The 18,664-nt window shown below is 36.9% G+C and overlaps 3 protein-coding genes across 5 annotated transcripts; 2 read left to right on the top strand and 1 right to left on the bottom strand.

Annotated features, from left to right (window-relative positions):
* The first annotated feature begins 2,362 nt into the window (after nucleotides 1–2,362).
* On the top strand, nucleotides 2,363–3,799 carry LOC125190634 (transcription factor MYB36-like). The gene is made up of 3 exons (XM_048087983.1): nucleotides 2,363–2,537; nucleotides 2,623–2,752; nucleotides 3,101–3,799. The coding sequence occupies exons 1-3, from the start codon at nucleotides 2,402–2,404 to the stop codon at nucleotides 3,693–3,695; spliced, it is 861 nt and encodes a 286-aa protein (XP_047943940.1). The 5' UTR covers nucleotides 2,363–2,401; the 3' UTR covers nucleotides 3,696–3,799.
* A 5,891-nt stretch (nucleotides 3,800–9,690) lies between these two features.
* Nucleotides 9,691–10,515, bottom strand: LOC125190871 (pathogenesis-related protein PR-1-like). Its single transcript, XM_048088285.1, has one exon. It carries the CDS (start codon nucleotides 10,382–10,384, stop codon nucleotides 9,896–9,898), a length of 489 nt encoding a protein of 162 aa, XP_047944242.1. The 5' UTR covers nucleotides 10,385–10,515; the 3' UTR covers nucleotides 9,691–9,895.
* A 3,911-nt stretch (nucleotides 10,516–14,426) lies between these two features.
* LOC125190214 (ADP-ribosylation factor 1) lies at nucleotides 14,427–18,664 on the top strand. Of its 3 annotated transcripts, none has more exons than XM_048087444.1 (10): nucleotides 14,427–14,606; nucleotides 14,709–14,721; nucleotides 14,809–14,923; nucleotides 15,001–15,039; nucleotides 15,364–15,426; nucleotides 15,948–15,966; nucleotides 17,066–17,177; nucleotides 17,794–17,841; nucleotides 18,009–18,139; nucleotides 18,378–18,664. In XM_048087444.1, exons 3-10 carry the CDS (start codon nucleotides 14,821–14,823, stop codon nucleotides 18,409–18,411), a joined length of 549 nt encoding a protein of 182 aa, XP_047943401.1. In that variant the 5' UTR covers nucleotides 14,427–14,606; nucleotides 14,709–14,721; nucleotides 14,809–14,820; the 3' UTR covers nucleotides 18,412–18,664. The 3 variants fall into 3 exon arrangements, with proteins under 3 accessions (XP_047943401.1, XP_047943399.1, XP_047943400.1); XM_048087442.1 differs by having other exon boundaries at nucleotides 14,427–14,629; XM_048087443.1 differs by having other exon boundaries at nucleotides 14,427–14,629; nucleotides 14,709–14,923.

The following is an 18,664-nucleotide window of genomic DNA, read 5'->3' as shown; positions in this document are numbered from 1 at the left end:
TGTTCTCCTCTCGTTGTGGTAATTAAGCTGAAGCAACCCCTAATGAATTACTCCCGCCACAACTAATAGTCGCATTTTTCTATTTTTTATAAGTCCACTAAACTTATTTTTCTATAGTAAGTATCTTTCGAATAAAGTGAACTTTTTTTCACTAAAACATGTACTAGTACAATTTTTATTAAAAATGTATTTTCCACTGTTAAAGTTATTGATCGACTCGTGGATGGAGGAAGTATAACTAATAAGGATCGTCTTCATTATTTCCTGTCAAGTTATATTTCTTGATTTATCACTTGCTAACGCGAACAAATATAAAGAATAAGATTAGAAGGACATATTTGATGGCATTCAAACCCAAAAGCACCACCTTTAGGTTAAGATATACTACTATATATAATGCAAAACATGATAAGAATACACATTTTAAGTTATTTTTGGTCATTTAACTCTAAAATAGAAGAGTTAAAGATATAAATATAGTTATTGATCAAGATAATTATGACCCATAAATATCAATTAATCAAGAAACAATTCCTTCACCGGCTCTCCTAAAAAAAAGTCATGAGATAGGTCTTCATTTGTGATGTATGCAAAATGCAGTGTCAATGGAGAGAGAGATTCTAACCTACAGAGAAAGACAAACAGACACATGTTTTCTTCCCCTTAAATATCTGAGTCAATTTGGTTATTAATTTATTACAACCTTTTTGAAATCTTGATTGTTTCTTGCTTGTAATTTCTAACAAACTGTGGTTCCTGCCCATTTTCCTCTAAAATATTCTAGTAGGGAAACCAAGGTCAATCAATGGGTTCCTCCATTAGAAAAAATTTGAATTTTTAATGGCTGCTGTTTAATTATTTTCTCACTAACTTTTTTGTATTATAGTAGGAACTCTTGATTTAGGGTAGTTAAAAATTATATCCAAGTTGTTAACTTTAAGGGTGTCATAAAGTAACAACATCAACAATATGCGCTATGCCGTAATCAACGACTTGCTGATAAATAGTTAATTACTTAATCCATATTTCAACTCTCAACACATGATCAGATTGATGAGACACTATATATTTAATCTCGCCCTATCTCATCATATCTCGTAAAACAAGACATTATGGTGGTGTTCGGTTTCCAAGATAAAGTAATACCAAGATACAATCTAGGATTGAGTTGTGAGATTATTTGTTATAGGGGATTAGCTATGACTAACTATCCCATGATTATCCATCTGGGATTGAGTTGTGGGATTGAATCTCATGAACCAAACACACTATAAAATTAATCTCGAATACAATCTTGCAAACCGAACACCCCCTATATATATTAATTCATTTATACAGTACTATTAACATTTTAACAAACGTTTATGAACTATCAATAAATATAGGAATATATAATAAACAGCTAATGATTTCTGTGGTGCATTCTGTTTTTGAATGTGTAACTCAGCAGGATAAAACTGATGTACACATATAGACATTCTAGAAGATGAAAAGTCAAGGTAAGAGGCATGCGATTTCTGAGTAATATTGTGTATTGTGGCTTTCTCTGCCTAGAGATTTTCCAATGTTGATTCTCCACCAAATTGTGAGTATTGAGTTATTTTAAGAAAAAGAAGGCTACCAATTTCGTACTATTTAATTCATTATTGCAATGAACTTCTCTATACGAATATTACCTAATCTGTACATTATTTGAAATTAGAGATCAAGAAAGCCTTTTGTTTCACATAAGTTTTCATCTACCACGCGCTTACTTATTCCATCGATTAGATCGTTTCACAAACTTTATTATCACCACAAATTAATCAGCTAGCTATCTTTTTTTATTGGACTGGCATAAATTTTAAATGTTGGACTCAAATCCGAGACATTTAGCCGTAAACATATATTAACTAATCTACCATTAAGACAATGCACACAATTAGTAACTTGTTATCTTATAATACATTTTAGGTTTTCAATATAGTACTAGTAATTAAACACTGATTTCATAAAGGCACCCCAAAAATCGAACATTTCAAGGAAGTTGGCGACAAACCAATGGATGTACTTGTTCCATGAATTTTGCTCTATCATTGCAAACCCCAAAAAGCTATTGATTTTTGTATTGCGTTTCAATGAAATTCTGTCTACTTCTTTGTCGAGTTGTATATACACCAAAATAAAATATTACTACCACTGAACTAACCCAAATTCATGTGTGTGTGTGTGAGAGAGAGAGAGAGAGAGAGGGGAAACCCTAGCTAGAGTGGATGGGAGCAAGACTTTTTTGGTTTGTCCCAAGTATCACATCATCATCTTACTTGCTATAAATAAAGGTCTTCCACTCGGACATTTCTCAAATAAACAAAACACAAATTAAGATTTCAAATTCTATCCATTTGAAGAAATAAAATAGAAGATGGGGAGAGCTCCATGCTGTGACAAAGCCAATGTGAAGAAGGGACCATGGTCTCCTGAAGAAGATTTCAAACTCAAATCATACATCGATCAACACGGCACCGGAAACAATTGGATCGCTCTTCCTCAGAAAATCGGTATGCATATATGCCATTTCTCCTTATTAATTTTTTGGAATAATGATATTGAGATGAATTAATGATGATGAAATTATATATGCAGGGTTGAAGAGATGTGGGAAGAGTTGCAGGCTGAGATGGCTGAATTACTTGAGGCCTAACATCAAGCATGGTGGATTTACTGAGGAAGAAGACAACATTATTTGCAGCCTCTACATCAGCATAGGCAGCAGGTCCCTCTCTTTCTCTCTCTCTTGTCCTTTTGCACTTGTCTTCCATTCTTCTGTTTGAACTAAGATTAGGAATCTACATTTCTTTTCTTGAAATAAAAAACATCCAAAAGAGTTAAATTACATCGAGTATACAAAAACTCTTGTCAGATTGTGTGTATACTCCCATGTGTGTTGCTAATGGATGTGTCGAATTTATATTTAATCTGAATTAAGTAAAGGAAGAATAAAGTTTTTTATTTTAAGAAATATAACCATTTAGAGTGTGACGTCAAAAAAGTATACATCGGTTAGAGTGGGACGGAAGAAGTATAGTTTTCTAATTTGCTTCTAAAATTGATCTCACTTTAGGTGGTCTATAATCGCGGCGCAGCTGCCGGGGAGAACTGACAACGACATCAAGAACTACTGGAACACGCGGCTCAAGAAGAAGCTCCTCGGCCGGCACAGGAAGTCGAGCTCGAGAAGGGAGCCGGAGGGAGAAGACGGCTTCGATCTGCAGAACCTGAGCAACTCAGCCATGGAGAGGCTCCAGCTCCACTTGCAGCTGCAGACCCTCCAAAGTCCTTTCTCTCTCTACAACAATCCTGCCCTCTGGCCCAAGATGATCGAAACCCTAGATTCTCTCAATCAGAATATTCCAGCCTTGAATCTCCCCGCCCCTCCTGCTCTCGATTCAATGAAGATTCCGTTTCACTTCGACGAGAAATCCGGGATGGTGGAGCAGAATCCTATTTTAGTCAACGACGGTTTTGGTGCGGCGGCGGGAGGGGAAAATCTGCAGACAATTGGTGATGATGAGTTGGATTATTTTAAGGAAATGGGTGGTGTAGGGAGGGAGAATGTTGCATGGTGGTGTAATGAATTGGAGGTGAAGTCGAGCTCGTGGGATTCGACGGCTGTGATTGATGAGCATGTGTATGGAGATTATGGTATGAGTTTTTAGGGGTTTGTTTAGTTCATAAACCAGGGGAGTTTGGTCTTGTATATTGTTGTGAATACGTGTTTTCTTTTTAGGGAACGACTGAATAAACGTTACCATTTGCATAATTACGTAGTACTCCTACTACTTTTTATTTATTTGGACTGTGGACAGTTTTGATTTGAATCTTAGATCTTTCTATTAGAGATACATAAAAATGAGGTGCATGGAGTAGCACTAATTCCAGGACATGATATGACTATCTTATCGAAAATCCAAATCAAATAAATTAGGTATCCGACTCCGGAAAAAGCTTACCACTGCACCAGCAGAAATCCGATCCCAAAATATTTTCGAGGGATCGGATACCCGTACACCCAATTTTAAACTATTCTGGATCTCAAGGTGCATGGAAAGAGATAATCAGATAAACGTTCACTGCATATGTCTTCTTGTTTTGTTCTCATCTAAATCTAAAGTCCAAATTTGAAAATACCAAATTGAGAATAAGCGGCTTCATGGTCGACGGCCACAGGCTTGGCCACAGTGATGGAGAAATTAAGGTGGCAGTAGGCAACTCGGCCACGACTGAGGGAGAATGTTATCAATTTTCTTACCACAAAACAAAATTTGTTAGTACTACTTTTTATTCATACTGCTCCATCCGTCCCTAAAAAATACTCCTGTCCAGCGAAGGCCAGCAAAATATTAGAAGCATGACTATAGCCTATAGGTATTATATGCTATTAATATTTTTATGAAGTTTTGGAATTTAAATTAAGGCTATAAATCTAGAAGACTATAGCTATAAGGATACTACGATAAATCTGTTAATAGTATAATAAAGAATTATCATGCATGAATAATCAGATCCATATACTATAAATTGCCCGGAAATAAATATGTCTGACAGCCCATAAAAAAGTGGCCCTCACTAATCTCTGATATCCCCAACTAGACAATCCATTACTAGCTCATCCGGACAAGAGCATCTTCAATGGCAGACTTCCAGTCGTCCTTTGGAGAGGCTTCCGGCCTCCGGGAAGTCCGCCGGAGAAGGGCGCCATTGTGGCACGGAGAGGAGGACGCGGACGTCGTGGGAAGGGCGGGCGGACGTCCGCCATTGTGGCGACACGCGGACGTCCGGTATTTTAATTTTATTTTTTTTTAAAAAAAAATCTATATATACAGCTCAAAATTTTAACTCCGTAACGTAAATTGAATATTTGTGAATTTGTGAATTTTTTTAATTGCGGGAAGTCCGCCCAGGAAGGGCGATGAGAAGGGCAGATTGTGCAGTGGGAAGTCCTTATGATGTGGCAGGAGGGTGGGAAGTCGTTATGACGTGGCAAAAGGTGTATTTGGGAAGGGCGACGGTAAGGGCGTCGGGGAAGTCCGCCCATTGGAGATGCTCGTACTCCCTTCGTCCATCAATAAACATCTTATTTTGTCATTTTATTGTGTCCATTAATACTTTCTCTATCCCATTAGAAATTAAACGTTTTTTTTATTGTCCTATTAAAAATGAAACATTTCCTTAAATAAAAATAATACTCTCTCTACTTTTTCGTCTCTCTTATTTTACTCTCTCTTCATTACCTCACAAAACAACACTATATAAAAGGGCAAATTGACTTAAAAATCGTGAACTTTCATAAAATTTTAGTTTTTCCCGTAAACTATAAATGTTGCGTAAAAAATCATGAACTTTGCCGGGTTGTGTAAATTTCCCGTAAAACCCGACCCGGTATATTTCCGGCCAAAACTTATCCTACGTGGCTGCCGGAGTTGTGACATGGCATACCGGCTGTCAAAACGACGTCGTTTTGAGTAATTTCTGTTAAAAAATTAAATTTAATCAATTAGGGTTAGAATTCTTCCTCCCATCGTGAAGTCCAATCTGCAATTTCTCCATTGCGATTCCTCCTTCTCCAGCTGCGATTCCTCAATCCCATCGCTATTCCTCCTCCTCCATCTGCAATTCTCCATCCCGTCCTCACAGCAAGTACCAAAGTTCAAAACCTTGAAATTATTTCCAAAGAAATATTTCCCACATTCTGCCATGGGAGTAAAACTCTCGTCGGCGTCCCCTGCCGGAAAATGGCTCGGCCTTGTCACCGCCGTCTGGGTTCAAGCGATTTCCGGCAACAATTACACCTTCTCTAATTACTCCGACGCCCTCAAAACACTCATGGGACTCACTCAGCTCTAGCTCAACAGCCTCTCCGTCGCCAAAGACGTCGGAAAAGCATTCGACATCTTCGCCGGCCTCGCCTCAGACTGTCTCCCCACCTCCGTCATCCTCCTCATTGGATCCGTCGAAGACTTCGTCGGCTACGGCGTCCAGTGGCTCGTCGTTAGCGGCCGAATCCAACCCCTCCCTTACTGGGCGGTAAGCGTTCAATCCTAATTTCACATTTACCCCAAAATCCCCAAATTCTGAGTGAATTTACTTAATTGATTCAATTGCAGATGTGTATCTTTCTATGTATGGGTGAAACAACACTACTTGGATGAACATTGCAATTTTGGTAACATGCATTCGGAATTTCCGGAAGAATCAGGAAGAATCAGGGCCCTGTTTCGAGGATTCTAAAAAAATAATGGTGTGAGATAAGATTATATGTATAATAAGTATAATAAGTAATGCTTTTGTTTATTAAAAAAAATTCCATCTCAGCAACCAACTCATCATCCACGTCATCGTCAATATCACCATCTTAGCCGGAATACCCGATACGGGAAATCGGCACATTTTATGAAAGTTCATGATTTTTTACGCAACATTTATAGTTTACGGGAAAAACCAAACTTTTATGAAAGTTCACGATTTTTAAGCCAATTTACCCTATATAAAATCTTATGCCGCAAACCAATTATTTCATATTTATTGAGACGGAGGGAGTACTTTTTTACTACTTTTAGTAACGAACTCTTTATCCACCAATTTTATTTCTTTCATTATAAAAATAATATATAAAAATAGAAACAACATTCCACTTGACCCTTCCAGTTTCCATTCACTTTTCACAATAATTTTTGAAATCCATGTCCAATGAAGCTTGACCTTAAATTGGTGGAGGGATTGAGTATAATTTTAATTTGTAAACAAGTCTCTACTTGACTTGGCTCTAACAACTTTTAAATTATTTAAAATAAATAAAATCCTATTATATAATTGATTTTTTCTCAAGAAAGAACAAATATCTCTTGTAATATTTATTTTTTTGCAAATAGACCTTTTGTCCACTAACTTAGTTTGCTTCTTTATATCCGTGCATCTCTAAGTGCTTATTCTTCACTAATAAAATTGTGTTTGAAAGTACAGTTCAAGTAAAAAGATGTTTGACTTGTGAAAGCCAAACCATACTATATTTGAAGGGTTTGGAAAGACCCTTAGCGACATCCCGTTCATATCTCCTTCACTCTGCCGACACCGAAGCCAAGCTGCCGTTGATGGCATGGGAGGTTTGGAATGTATTAATTCACTCTAGAACAGAGTTAAGTTAACTAAGTAAGATGGTGAGAAACTTAATATGGACCAAATTTGAGGGCTTAACTTAAAATGCTTGAAGATGTAATGTAAGCCATTTATTAGTTGGGCTAGGGTTAAGACAATTTTGTCAGAATTAAATGCACGCCCATTATCTGAAAATAATGCTTAAAGAAAATTCGCCGATCACGATTTCGTTCTGAAATAATAGTACTAGTATAGTATACTGATCAGATATGTCAACTGCATGTCCTTAACCCTATTAAAAGTCTCCATCCATTTCAACTAGAATAATGGCCACTATTTTCATTAATATAAACAGTGTTATTGTTAATACTAAATTTATCATCCTAACTAATTGTTGTACAATTAAGAAGACCGATCACCGATTTACCACTCACTTTATGTGAGGAAATAGACATTCAATCACTTTCGCATTTTAATTTTTCTTATATTGCCATTTCTTTCAAATTGCGTAGATTGTTATAACAGCATCCACACTGGCTTTAGGCTAGTCATAGGCCAGTCACTCTCTCTCCCTGCCACGTCAGCAGCACTAAAAATCCACCTGCCACATCAGATTTAGGCCAGCCATAGGACAGCCGCAATAAAAATAATTCAAAAAATACTACATTTACGGAATTAAAATTATGCTTAAATTACAGAATTAAATTTACGAGACATATTTGAGAAAATCCATTAATTGCCTTTAAAAAAAGTACATAGATAAAAACAAACGTACATAGATTAAAAAAAATTACATAATAAAGAAAAAAACCTATCGCCGTGCAGTCCTCCGTGCCCACAACTCTTCAATTATATCCTTTTGGAGTTGAATATGAGCTTCCACTTGGCGCATGTCGGCATATTCCTTGAGGTGGCCAGCTTCATCGAGAGGTACCCCACGTCGTACGCTAGGAGTGGCCGTTCCGTGGCTTGGATCGGCTTCATCGTCATTGGCCCAACTAGTGAGTTGTACGCCTTCGTCTTCGACGATCATGTTGTGCATGATAATGCAGACGTACATTATTTGAGAAACGCATTTGACATCCCACAAACGCGTTGGACCCTTAATTGCCGCCCATCGAGACCGGAGCACACCAAATGCGCGCGCCACGTCCTTGCGCGCCGACTCCTGCCGTTCCGCAAAGTAGGCCTTCCTTTCATCACTTGCGTGCCTGATCGTCTTCACAAAGACAGGCCACCTAGGTTATATCCCATCCGCCAAGTAATAGCCCATATCATGCCGGTTGTCGTTGGCCACACATGAGACGGCCGGACCGATGCCCCGACACTTCTCGTTGAAGAGGGGCGACGAGTTCAGGACGTTGAGGTCGTTGTTCGACTCGGCTACCCCAAAATACGCATGCCGATCCACAGCCGTAATCGGCTACGGCCTCGAGGATCATCGTGGGATTCTTTGACTTGTAGCCGGTCGTGTAGGCCCCTTCCAGGCGATCGGACAGTTCTTCCACTCCCAATGCATACAATCTATCTTTGCCTAACATCCCGGGGAACCCATGCTGCTCCCCGTGCATCTGCATCAAGTTCGACAATCTTGGGGAGTAGGGCTTCAAAGGTACTGCTCACCGAAAATCTTTATCACGCCCAGACGAGAAAAACTTCAGACATTGCAGAGAAGTCGTCTCACCGATGTGGAGGTACTCATCCCACATGTCTGTCGTGCCTCCGTAGGCCAACTACCTGATTGCCGACGTGCACTTTTGGATAGGGGTGTGGTCGGGTCATCGAGCCGCATCGTGCACTGAAGTGGAAACACGAGATATCGACGCTCCAAAGCGTCAACGATACGCATAAACAACTCCCTGCGCATTCTAAAACGCCGCCTGAACATGTGTGCGGGAAACCGCGGGTTCTCTGAAAAGTAGTCGTCATATAGCCGGCTGATGTGCAGCTACGTGATCCCGATCTATCACTGCTCGGTGGTGGACAACCGGTGGAGGGCGAGGTATCGCCTGCTGTTCCACCCGTCGCATGTACCGCTCCATCTCGCGGTTCATGTAGGCCTCCATAGCCTCGTTCATGCTGCCGTTCGTACTCCTCAACATCCCCACCACTACCACCACTACCACCACCGCTACCACTCGTGTTATTCATCGCTCGATGATGCTCTTGTACGGAAAGTTAGAGAGGGAGAAAACTCGTTAAAACAAGTGGTGCAAATGAAAATGAAACTAAAATCTAATGTTCATCAAATTTATAAGTTACATGAAAATTAATTTTTTTAAAAAGGTATAATTAATTATTTTATTAGTTACATGAAAATTAATTTTTTTAAAAAGGTATAATTAATTATTTTATTCACCGGTTGTAGCTTTTAGAAATTTTTTTTATCAGTAATCAAATTTATTTAACACTAATATTAGAATAAAAATAAAATTAAGATTGGTTAAATATTCACGAATCTATAAAAGATGCTCACAAATTGGTCTTTTTGTGATTAAAAAGGTAGTTTTCAACACAGACAACATATATGTATACGAATAATTCACACACTATACAAAATAAAAAACACAAAATAAATTAATACTACTCCACTATTGAGGATAAGAGACTCACAACGATGCACTTAATCATAATATCAACATGGTGTCTCTTTCTGCATACAAATAATTATAATCGTTATTTCCTAAGAAAAAAAAAATAATGAAAACAGATACTCCGAAAATATGTACTACTAACAAACTTGAAGCGTAAAAGTTAGTACTAATCAATAAGGCCTTTGGCCAACGTAATTTCCAGGGGGATTGTAGTTGCAAATGACGAAAACACCCTTGCCTCGGTCGCACACGACTCTGGCGCAGCCCATCCTGGTCGTCTCCCTCCACACGATCTGCGTGTAATGCCCGCACTGCCGCCCATCCGCGCACGAGTTCGACTTGTAGCTGTACTCCCGCCGCTCCGCCACCCACTCCGCCGCCGCCTGCCCCGCCGTCCACGCTCCGCCGCTGCCCCAGAATATGTTCTCTCCGTACGGCCCGCCCGAGTGCCGCAGCTCGCAGTCGCCGCGCCGCCGCCGGGCGTACGCCGCCGCGAAATGTGCCATCCGCCGATCCCACGCCAGCGGCGGGAGGCGCAGCGCCGCCCTGGCCGCGTTCTGCACCGACAGGAACTGGCTCTTGGACGACGAGGCGGCGGCGTTGTCCGGAATCACGGCGAGGAAGAGGAGCGCGAGGATTGGAATGCGGCGGCGTAGCATTGTAATTAAATAATTTTAATTACAATTAAAATCTTATCTGGCAGTAGAATATAGAGAGAGAGGGTTACAGATGTAGATTTGAGCATCTGGTTTTGTATTTGACGATGCCATTTATAAGAGTGAAATGTGTGTACTGTTTAGTGTGTGTTTGGGGTGGCACCCATGTTCCTACTAATCATTGTGCCCATCATAGCTAACTTTCTTTCTCATAATGATTCATAACTGGAATACACTTTTATTTTCAGTATTTTGTGATTTTATGGAATTTCTTGAATTACTATGATTTTGCAACAACACCTACTCTACAGATAATTAAACATTATTGTGAAAGTGATATATATATGTATAAATAATGGCTTGGGTAGATTCTTTGAATTGCTTTCATAGAATATTACAATCTTTTCAATTCTGCTTTATGGGTTTTCTTGGCCATACGATTTATCCAGGGGATATATTGAGCTTAAGAAATAGGTGAATAATCTTATTTGAAAAAATGGTATAATAATGAGTGGAGTTAAAAAATGACTTTTCTATATAATATTTTATTACTAGCCTATCTTCATTTATTGCAAAATCAATTAAATTGAGAAGAAAATTGATGAGTTTTAACAAAGCTATAGTTAGTAGTGAGGTAACGGCAGAAAGGCTTATGCTACAATATCCACATCACATGCTCTCACATGAGTAAAAGCAAATTAAGATTAGAAGATGCAATTTCATCCAACTTTATTTTAAATGGTTGCTATAAATAAACAGGGTAGGACTGCCTCTACAGGCTTCTTTACCATCTCCTAATTATGTGGCATTACGATTTTACAAGCAAAATTATAATTCCCCGTCCATAATAAAAGTCATATTTTGCCATCTTGGCCGTTCCACAATAATAATCATATTTCACGTTTACCATAAAGAGTAAGTAGGCTATAGGCCCCACATTCGACCAATTTATTCCACTCACAATTTATTACTCCCTCCGTCCCGCTTAAGATGACACGTTTTCCTTTTTTAGTTTGTCACAACTAAGATGACGCATTTTCTTTTTTGGTAACTTTCTCTCTCCAATTAATACACTCAACCACTTTTTCTCACTCCCATTAAAATATCCATCTTTATTTATCTCTCTAATTTAATACTTACACTCACCTTCTCTCTCCAATTAAATACTTTAACCAATCAACCATTTTTTCTCACTCCTATTAAAATATCCATATTTCTTTATCTCTCTACTTTAATACTTACACTCACCTTCTCTCTCTCCAATTAAATACTTTAACCAATAACTCTTAAAATCCCGTGTCGGCTAAGCAATGTGTCATCTTAGTCGAGACGGAGGGAGTACTACAAAACTAATACTAAATGTAAGTAGGACTCATGTTCCACTAACTTATTCAACTCACTTTTCTTTATATTTCTAAAAACTTGTGTCATAACTGAATAGGACTCATATTGCGAGACGAAAGGAGTAATTGGCTTTTTAGCGGATAAAGGCATAGCTGGCTGGTGGATTGAATTTCCAGTGGGCGAGTATGCTTTGTAACTAACAAAAATCTAACCAAGCTAAGTTTACTGTAAGAGCTTTTATTCAATACCAAGAGTGATATTACTGGAATAACATCACGTTAAGTATAATTATGATATCCCATAATTAGTCACTATTTTTCATAGTTTACGTGTAAATTTTAAAAGAAGGAACTGTGAAATAGGTCTCTACACAATTCAGATAGCATAACATGCTGCTAAATTTAGTAGTAAACAATTGTTCTGATATTACTCCGCAACTAATCTGTTGGTAATTTATTTTATCATTGAAGATTTTGGAATTTACTAGTTGAACTACGGTGCTATTTGATGTTTTTTTTTTTAGTGGTCGCTTTTAGTCATGTGGTAACAACATTGTTTATAAGTTGAGAAGGGAATTCGACGCAGACAAACATAGATCCACATGGATTGTTCCATGACTACTTCTTCGTCATTCACTCCATCGAATCTAAGTATAATCAAATTGTGATTTCAACCTTTTTAAAAAGAAGGAAACACTTTCTACGCTCAATAAAACGATTGCTAGATAACATCAATTTTACAATCACCGCAAAAGAAAAAGACAATTTTTTGTTAATTATGAACGTTAATTTGTGTTTCTAAATACATCACGTACATGTTAAAAAACAGTTTCAATGTTAGTGTCCCAATTAAAACAATGGGATTCAAATAAAAACGTATAAAAAAAAAAACAAAAAAAATTAAGATGTAGTGGAACGGAGAATAATTATGTCCTCAATTGAAGGAAAATTTTCAATTTACACTCCCAATTTTGACATATTTTCGAAACTTTCCAACTCTAAGTAATTGCTTCTGCATTTGGGTATATCCTTATAACATAAAATTATTGAAATGAGTTGTCCATGCATGTCATCATGAACATTATCAAAATTTACTATGATTGCAAAATCATAAAAAATTTAAAATTGAATAATTTGCTGCAGGTTTTCAAATTGATATGCAACACTAAAAATTCTAAAATATGCTGAAAATTTAATAATTTAAATTAAATAATCCGAAAAGAATAAATTAATCCATACTCCCATATCAAACAAATTAAATACTACTAAAGCATGTTAGTCTTATTTATGTATGATGTGAAATTCAACAAGTATATAAATACTAGTAGCATTTAGCCCATAGACTATTTCGATTATTATATAAAACTGATAAAACTGTATATTCAGTATCAGTTGCATTAAGCCAGTTGGGCATGTGACGATCAATCATTAATGAAAATAGAGTTACAAATTTGCATAAAAAATGAATGCTTCTGAGTTCTGACTGATATTTATCTTTTAATATTTGACCTATGAAATTATTTGTTAAAGCAATCGATTTATTTCTTGTAACGCAAGTGATATCTAGCTTTGCATATCAATTCATAATTGATTCCTTTAATGATGAATCATCAATGTGTAATCATCGATTTATAGCGCATGTTTAATCATCGCCAATTGTTTTAGTGAAAGTAGATGAGAGGGTGTAACTCTTTGTAAATTAAACAGCTTTGAAAATTATTGATATGAAATGGAGTGAACATGAAAATTATAAAATATTGAAGCTTTCATATTACTTTCACCTAAATATGCGGAACGTGATTCTAAATGATTATTCCCCAAATAATTATAATTCGCTCGTCTTCACAACTTTCTCTCTCTCTCAAAATACTGTTCTCGCGAAAGATTAAATTATTATTATGTGCATATATAATATGTTTGATTAATTTGGCAATTATGTTAATATTCCAATAATTTACAAGCTGGCTAAAATTAAAATTAGATGAATTTGGCTATTTAGTCTTTCTTTTACTCGATTAATTATAGTAGGAAATTGGTCAAAATGTCAACAACTCGTTCGACTGAAATTGATTACAAGTTCATATTATGTCTCTGTAATGAAGTAGACAGTGGGTCCTAGGAGTGTGGTCAATTGCTAAATTTCTAAAGTTGCTAACTATGCTAACCTATCAACGCAGTGTATTAAAAATGTCCACATATAATTTTGTTAACATTTCAATATATTGTGTTGACATTATATGTTGATATTTTAATGTCATCGTGTTGACATTTTTAATACACTGCGTTGATAAGTTAACAGAGTTAGCAACTTAAAAAGTTAGCAATATAATGCACCTCGTGGGCCCTATAATTGGGGTACTCCATTCCTTTGGCAATACCGGGCTTTGTATTATACGAGAACATTCTAACTCATGGCATATATAATTAGCTAGACGTAAAATTATATTTGTACGTTAAAAGTAATAAAAAAATTCAATCCATTTAATTAAAATGTAATGTACATTCTACCTCTTGAGATATATCATATCTGATCTAATGTGACGAAAGATATTAAAATGTAATGTACTAGCAGAAGTATAGTACATTTTTAATCAAGGCCCTATTTGATATCGTCAAAAGGCCCATTTAAAGTTCGGGTCGGGTAAGACCAACCCGCGTAAGGCCCATTTACTTGTGCTGATTTCATTTTCTTCCTCCTCGTGATCTACACTCTCATCACTCTACAAATCCATGGAACTTTCCCAGATTCTTTGTTCCTAACCAAATTTATGTTATGAAAATCAAAATCAGTTGCTTCTACGCCAATCACGCTCGCAAAGCTCAAGATTGCATCTCCAAATAATTCAGCATCGGCACTTTTGATACTGTCTTCTTCCTCCGTCGTAGGCCCTCCTCTTCACCGCACGTAATCGATTGCTGCATCCCTAGTTTGATCCATTTTACCATCTCCGCGGCTCAGATTTGTTGTGATTTTTGTTTTGCAGGAAGTATTTGAGGGTACGGAGATTTTCTTCGATCTGATCTAATTGTTTTCTGCATTTCTCCCCCCGATTTGAGTGGGCAATTCGTTGACCTTTTGCGCAGATTGGCGTGGAAATGGGAATAGTATTTACGCGGCTGTTTTCGTCGCTGTTTGGGAACAAAGAAGCTCGGATCCTGGTTCTCGGCCTTGACAATGCCGGGAAAACCACGATTCTTTGTACGGATCCCCCTTATTCTCCTTCGGCTGATCAATTCTAGCTTTGATTGTTTAATTTCTTTGTTTGTTTTTGGCAGATCGACTCCAGATGGGTGAAGTAGTATCTACAATTCCCAGTAAGCAGCTCGCAAATTCTATTTGTTCATTGAATCTACAATGATGGGGGCATTGTGTAATAATTGGATAATTGATCATATTGCTTTATTTTAAACTGCTATCGGCGTTAATAGATAAGTCTTGTAGTTTATGGATAGTGTTCTAGCCGAAGCTCTTTTCTGGTCTCAAATTGGCTTTGTAGTCGATGTGGTCTCTGGATTTCACAATTTTGCTGTATGGACTGTCGCTTGATGGATTACTAGAGATGATAAGCGTAATTGTCCACTTTATGGGAGAGAAGAAATAAACTAATTGTAATTTGACATTATTTGTTGTTGTTGCAGCAATTGGGTTCAATGTGGAAACGGTGCAGTATAACAACATAAAGTTTCAAGTTTGGGATCTAGGTAAATTCCTTGCATTAGTTGATTATGTTAATCTCTTTATCATCATATCTTGATAAAAATTTTGTTGTATACATACTTGGATCTGTAGTGTTTCTGAACAGTTGGAGAATGTAAGATACTTATCATGTTCCTGACATCACATGAGAAAAGAATTCATGATCTGTGACTTTGACAGAAGTTCAAATATAGAATTTAATCATTGATTATAGGGAGACTTGTAAGAAACATTGAAACTAGAGTATTAAGGTGAAATTTACGCATGCAAAAAGAAGTTAGTTAGGAGTTGTGAAATATGAACGCAAACCAGGTCATGTATGAACATGATAATATTTAGCTTCATCTTTCTACATCTTTTGTAGTTGATTGTAGTATTTATTTGTGCTTATAGTTTTACCTGTGCTGCAAGCATTTTTTAGAATTTAGCTATGTTTATTTGTATCTCTCTGGCCAATCATTACATTGTGTTGCTAGAAGTCTTTCTGGTGATGATAGCTAACTGCTCTTTGCTTTTCTTATCTCAGGTGGCCAGACAAGTATCAGGTAACTTGTATTGGTCCTCTCTGTAATTTTTTAGTTCTATTTTAAAAAATTTTAGCTTGCAATTTGACTTTGTTGACTGAAACAGAACATTTAGGAGGAAAAGCAAAAAAAATGATAGCCTGTTACAGAGAAATTTTAAGAATAAACACAATGTTTATAAGTTTTCATCTTCTTAATCTAGCATCACTTGCATGTGTAGCATTTACTATGAAATAATGGCTCTCTGGTAGACTGGTACTATTATTTGGATTTCATTTCAGTTCCCCATTAGATGATACATTTCAGAGAAGATTCATTAAAATATACTAGTAGTAAGTTTCAGTTGGTTTGACAATCTCTTTTGGAGCATCGAATTAGTGGGTTTCAACCATGAGATCATCCAATATTAATGTTTGAATCATACATAAAATTTGCTACTGAACTCAGTGTAATACCTCATTTTAGTATCAGGCTTTTGATAAATGCTCAAACTTAATATTCTGTAAAATGGGGATATATTTCCTTTCACTGATGAGAAATTGATACTTGATAGTATGTACATTGTGGTCTATCATGCGTGTTGCTTCCTTTTGCTCTATCTGCTGATTTCAAATATCTAGAAAAAACTTAAGAGAGAAGCATTAGTTAAATCCATTTATCTTACCAAGATTCTTGTCTAAATTCCCTCCTCTTTATGCCTTGGTCTTATCTATTGTTACTTGGATTTCAAACTCATATGGATGTTAAATGGGCATGTACCTTATTTTGTGACCAACACCTTTATAATAACTTGTAGTTTTGTATTATCAGAATTCAGATAGCTATAAGGTGGGCATAAAATAAACATGAATTATAATTTGATCCTTAAGAGTCTCTTGAGGACAATCTAGAATAAAATAAATATGCTTCAGATGTCTGGTTATATCCTTTCAGAAATATTTGTGCACTTACAGTTATCCAATATATCTTCTGGGGATACGGTCTTACTTTTTCTGAAACTTCAGTCATCTTCGCCTTACATGTCTTCATTTAGGCTGTTGATTTAAATACCCGTGATAATACATGACACAGTCTATTTCAGGCTGACACTGTGCTTCTTCAACTTTATTTTGTAATACAGGCCATATTGGAGATGCTACTTCCCCAACACTCAAGCTATAATATATGTTGTTGATTCAAGTGATACAGATAGGCTGGTGATTGCCAAAGAAGAATTCCATGCAATACTAGAGGTTCTTCTTGCTTTATTATATTAAAATGATTGAGTTAAAATTTGGTACTCCCTCCGTCCACCATTAGGAGTCCCATTTCTTTTCGGCACAGATTTTAAGAAATGTTAAGAAAAGTGGGTGGAAAAAAGTAGTGGAATATGGGTCCCAGTTATATGTTTTAATTTTAAATGAAATATGAGTGGAATGTGTTAGGGGAATGTGGGGCCTATTACCATTTATAGTAATAATGAACCGGGACTCCTATTCGCGGTGGACCGAAATGGAAAACGGGACTCCTAATCGTGGACGGAGGGAGTATATCTTTATATTTGTCACTCTCCAGCACTGTGAAATCCAGCAAGAATCACTGTTCTGCTTATAGACCTCAGTTTTTATATGCTTGATGGGTTAGAGGGTCAAAGTTGTTGTCTGTGTTCATGTTACTTGAGTCCTATAAATAGTTTCTTGAAGCATGCATCACCATGTAGCAGTTTTTCCCTCTGCTAATTTTCCCTCTTTTGAGTACTCTCTTAGTTGAGGTATACTGGTCTTTTATCATCTTTTCATGGGTCTCTGTTTTACCTTTGACGTCCTTCATTATTTGAAAATTAATTGCACTATTATGGGGTATTGACAGGAGGAGGAGCTTAAAGGTGCTGTCGTCCTCTTATTTGCAAATAAACAGGTGTTCTCAACTGACTGCTTAATCTAGTGTCTCAGTATGCTTAAGATTTGTCGATAATTATATGAAATTTCTGGTTGAACACAGCACCATTGCAAAACGTAATTATGAATTATGCATGTAAACTTCTTGACAAACCACTGAATCCATGTTCATTACCTGACATGCAGGATCTTCCCGGGGCACTTGATGATGCTGCAATTACTGAAGCCTTGGAACTGCACAAGATTAAGAACCGGCAATGGTCTATTTTCAAAACCTCTGCTATAAAAGGAGAAGGCCTTTTTGAGGGCTTGGACTGGTAAGCTCTATTAACTACAACATGTGATTCTATTACTAGCAAGCTCTATTATTCCCTGCTTTGATCATATAAAAATATGTTTCTTCAGAAATAATGGTTCAATGTAAAAAAGGGAGACACGTGTTTTTCCTTTAATGAACTGAACCGGCATCTTTTACACCAATAGTATGATGCACTATGAGTAATTTGCATCCCTTTTGATCAATTGCTTGACATATTTATCTTGATAACTGTACAGGCTGAGTAATACACTTAAATCTGGAGGTGGCTAAGTATGTGTACGAGAACATGATGTCATTGTTGTCCATCCTGATCAAGAAAAATACCGCAATTGTCACTGGCATGATTTGTGTAGAGATTCAATTAGGATGACTATCTGCAGATAGAGCTATGTGTTGTTTTTTTGATAAACATGAATATGTAGCACGTTTTCTTCTTCTCATTTCGATATCTTATACGTTGGTCGACTTTCACAGTAAATGACTCATGCTGACAAGTTTTGGGTATATATCCTTTTTTCTTGTC

The sequence above is a fragment of the Salvia hispanica genome, chromosome 5 (assembly GCF_023119035.1).
Source record: "Salvia hispanica cultivar TCC Black 2014 chromosome 5, UniMelb_Shisp_WGS_1.0, whole genome shotgun sequence".
Taxonomy (NCBI): Eukaryota; Viridiplantae; Streptophyta; class Magnoliopsida; order Lamiales; family Lamiaceae; genus Salvia; species Salvia hispanica.
The sequence above is the reverse complement of the archived record's forward strand: the minus strand, read 5'-3'. Positions and strand labels throughout refer to the sequence as shown.

What these genes read in the sequence shown, in the direction of transcription:
- LOC125190634 (XM_048087983.1), top strand. Translation starts at nt 2,402, where the DNA reads ATGGGGAGAGCTCCATGCTGTGACAAAGCCAATGTGAAGAAGGGACCA. An exon ending in CGCTCTTCCTCAGAAAATCG is followed by an intron (nt 2,538 to 2,622) that starts GTATGCATATAT and finishes TTATATATGCAG; the next exon opens with GGTTGAAGAGATGTGGGAAG. An exon ending in TACATCAGCATAGGCAGCAG is followed by an intron (nt 2,753 to 3,100) that starts GTCCCTCTCTTT and finishes ATCTCACTTTAG; the next exon opens with GTGGTCTATAATCGCGGCGC.
- LOC125190871 (XM_048088285.1), bottom strand. Translation starts at nt 10,384, where the DNA reads ATGCTACGCCGCCGCATTCCAATCCTCGCGCTCCTCTTCCTCGCCGTG.
- LOC125190214 (XM_048087444.1), top strand. Translation starts at nt 14,821, where the DNA reads ATGGGAATAGTATTTACGCGGCTGTTTTCGTCGCTGTTTGGGAACAAA. An exon ending in AATTCCATGCAATACTAGAG is followed by an intron (nt 17,178 to 17,793) that starts GTTCTTCTTGCT and finishes GGGTATTGACAG; the next exon opens with GAGGAGGAGCTTAAAGGTGC. An exon ending in TCTTATTTGCAAATAAACAG is followed by an intron (nt 17,842 to 18,008) that starts GTGTTCTCAACT and finishes CCTGACATGCAG; the next exon opens with GATCTTCCCGGGGCACTTGA.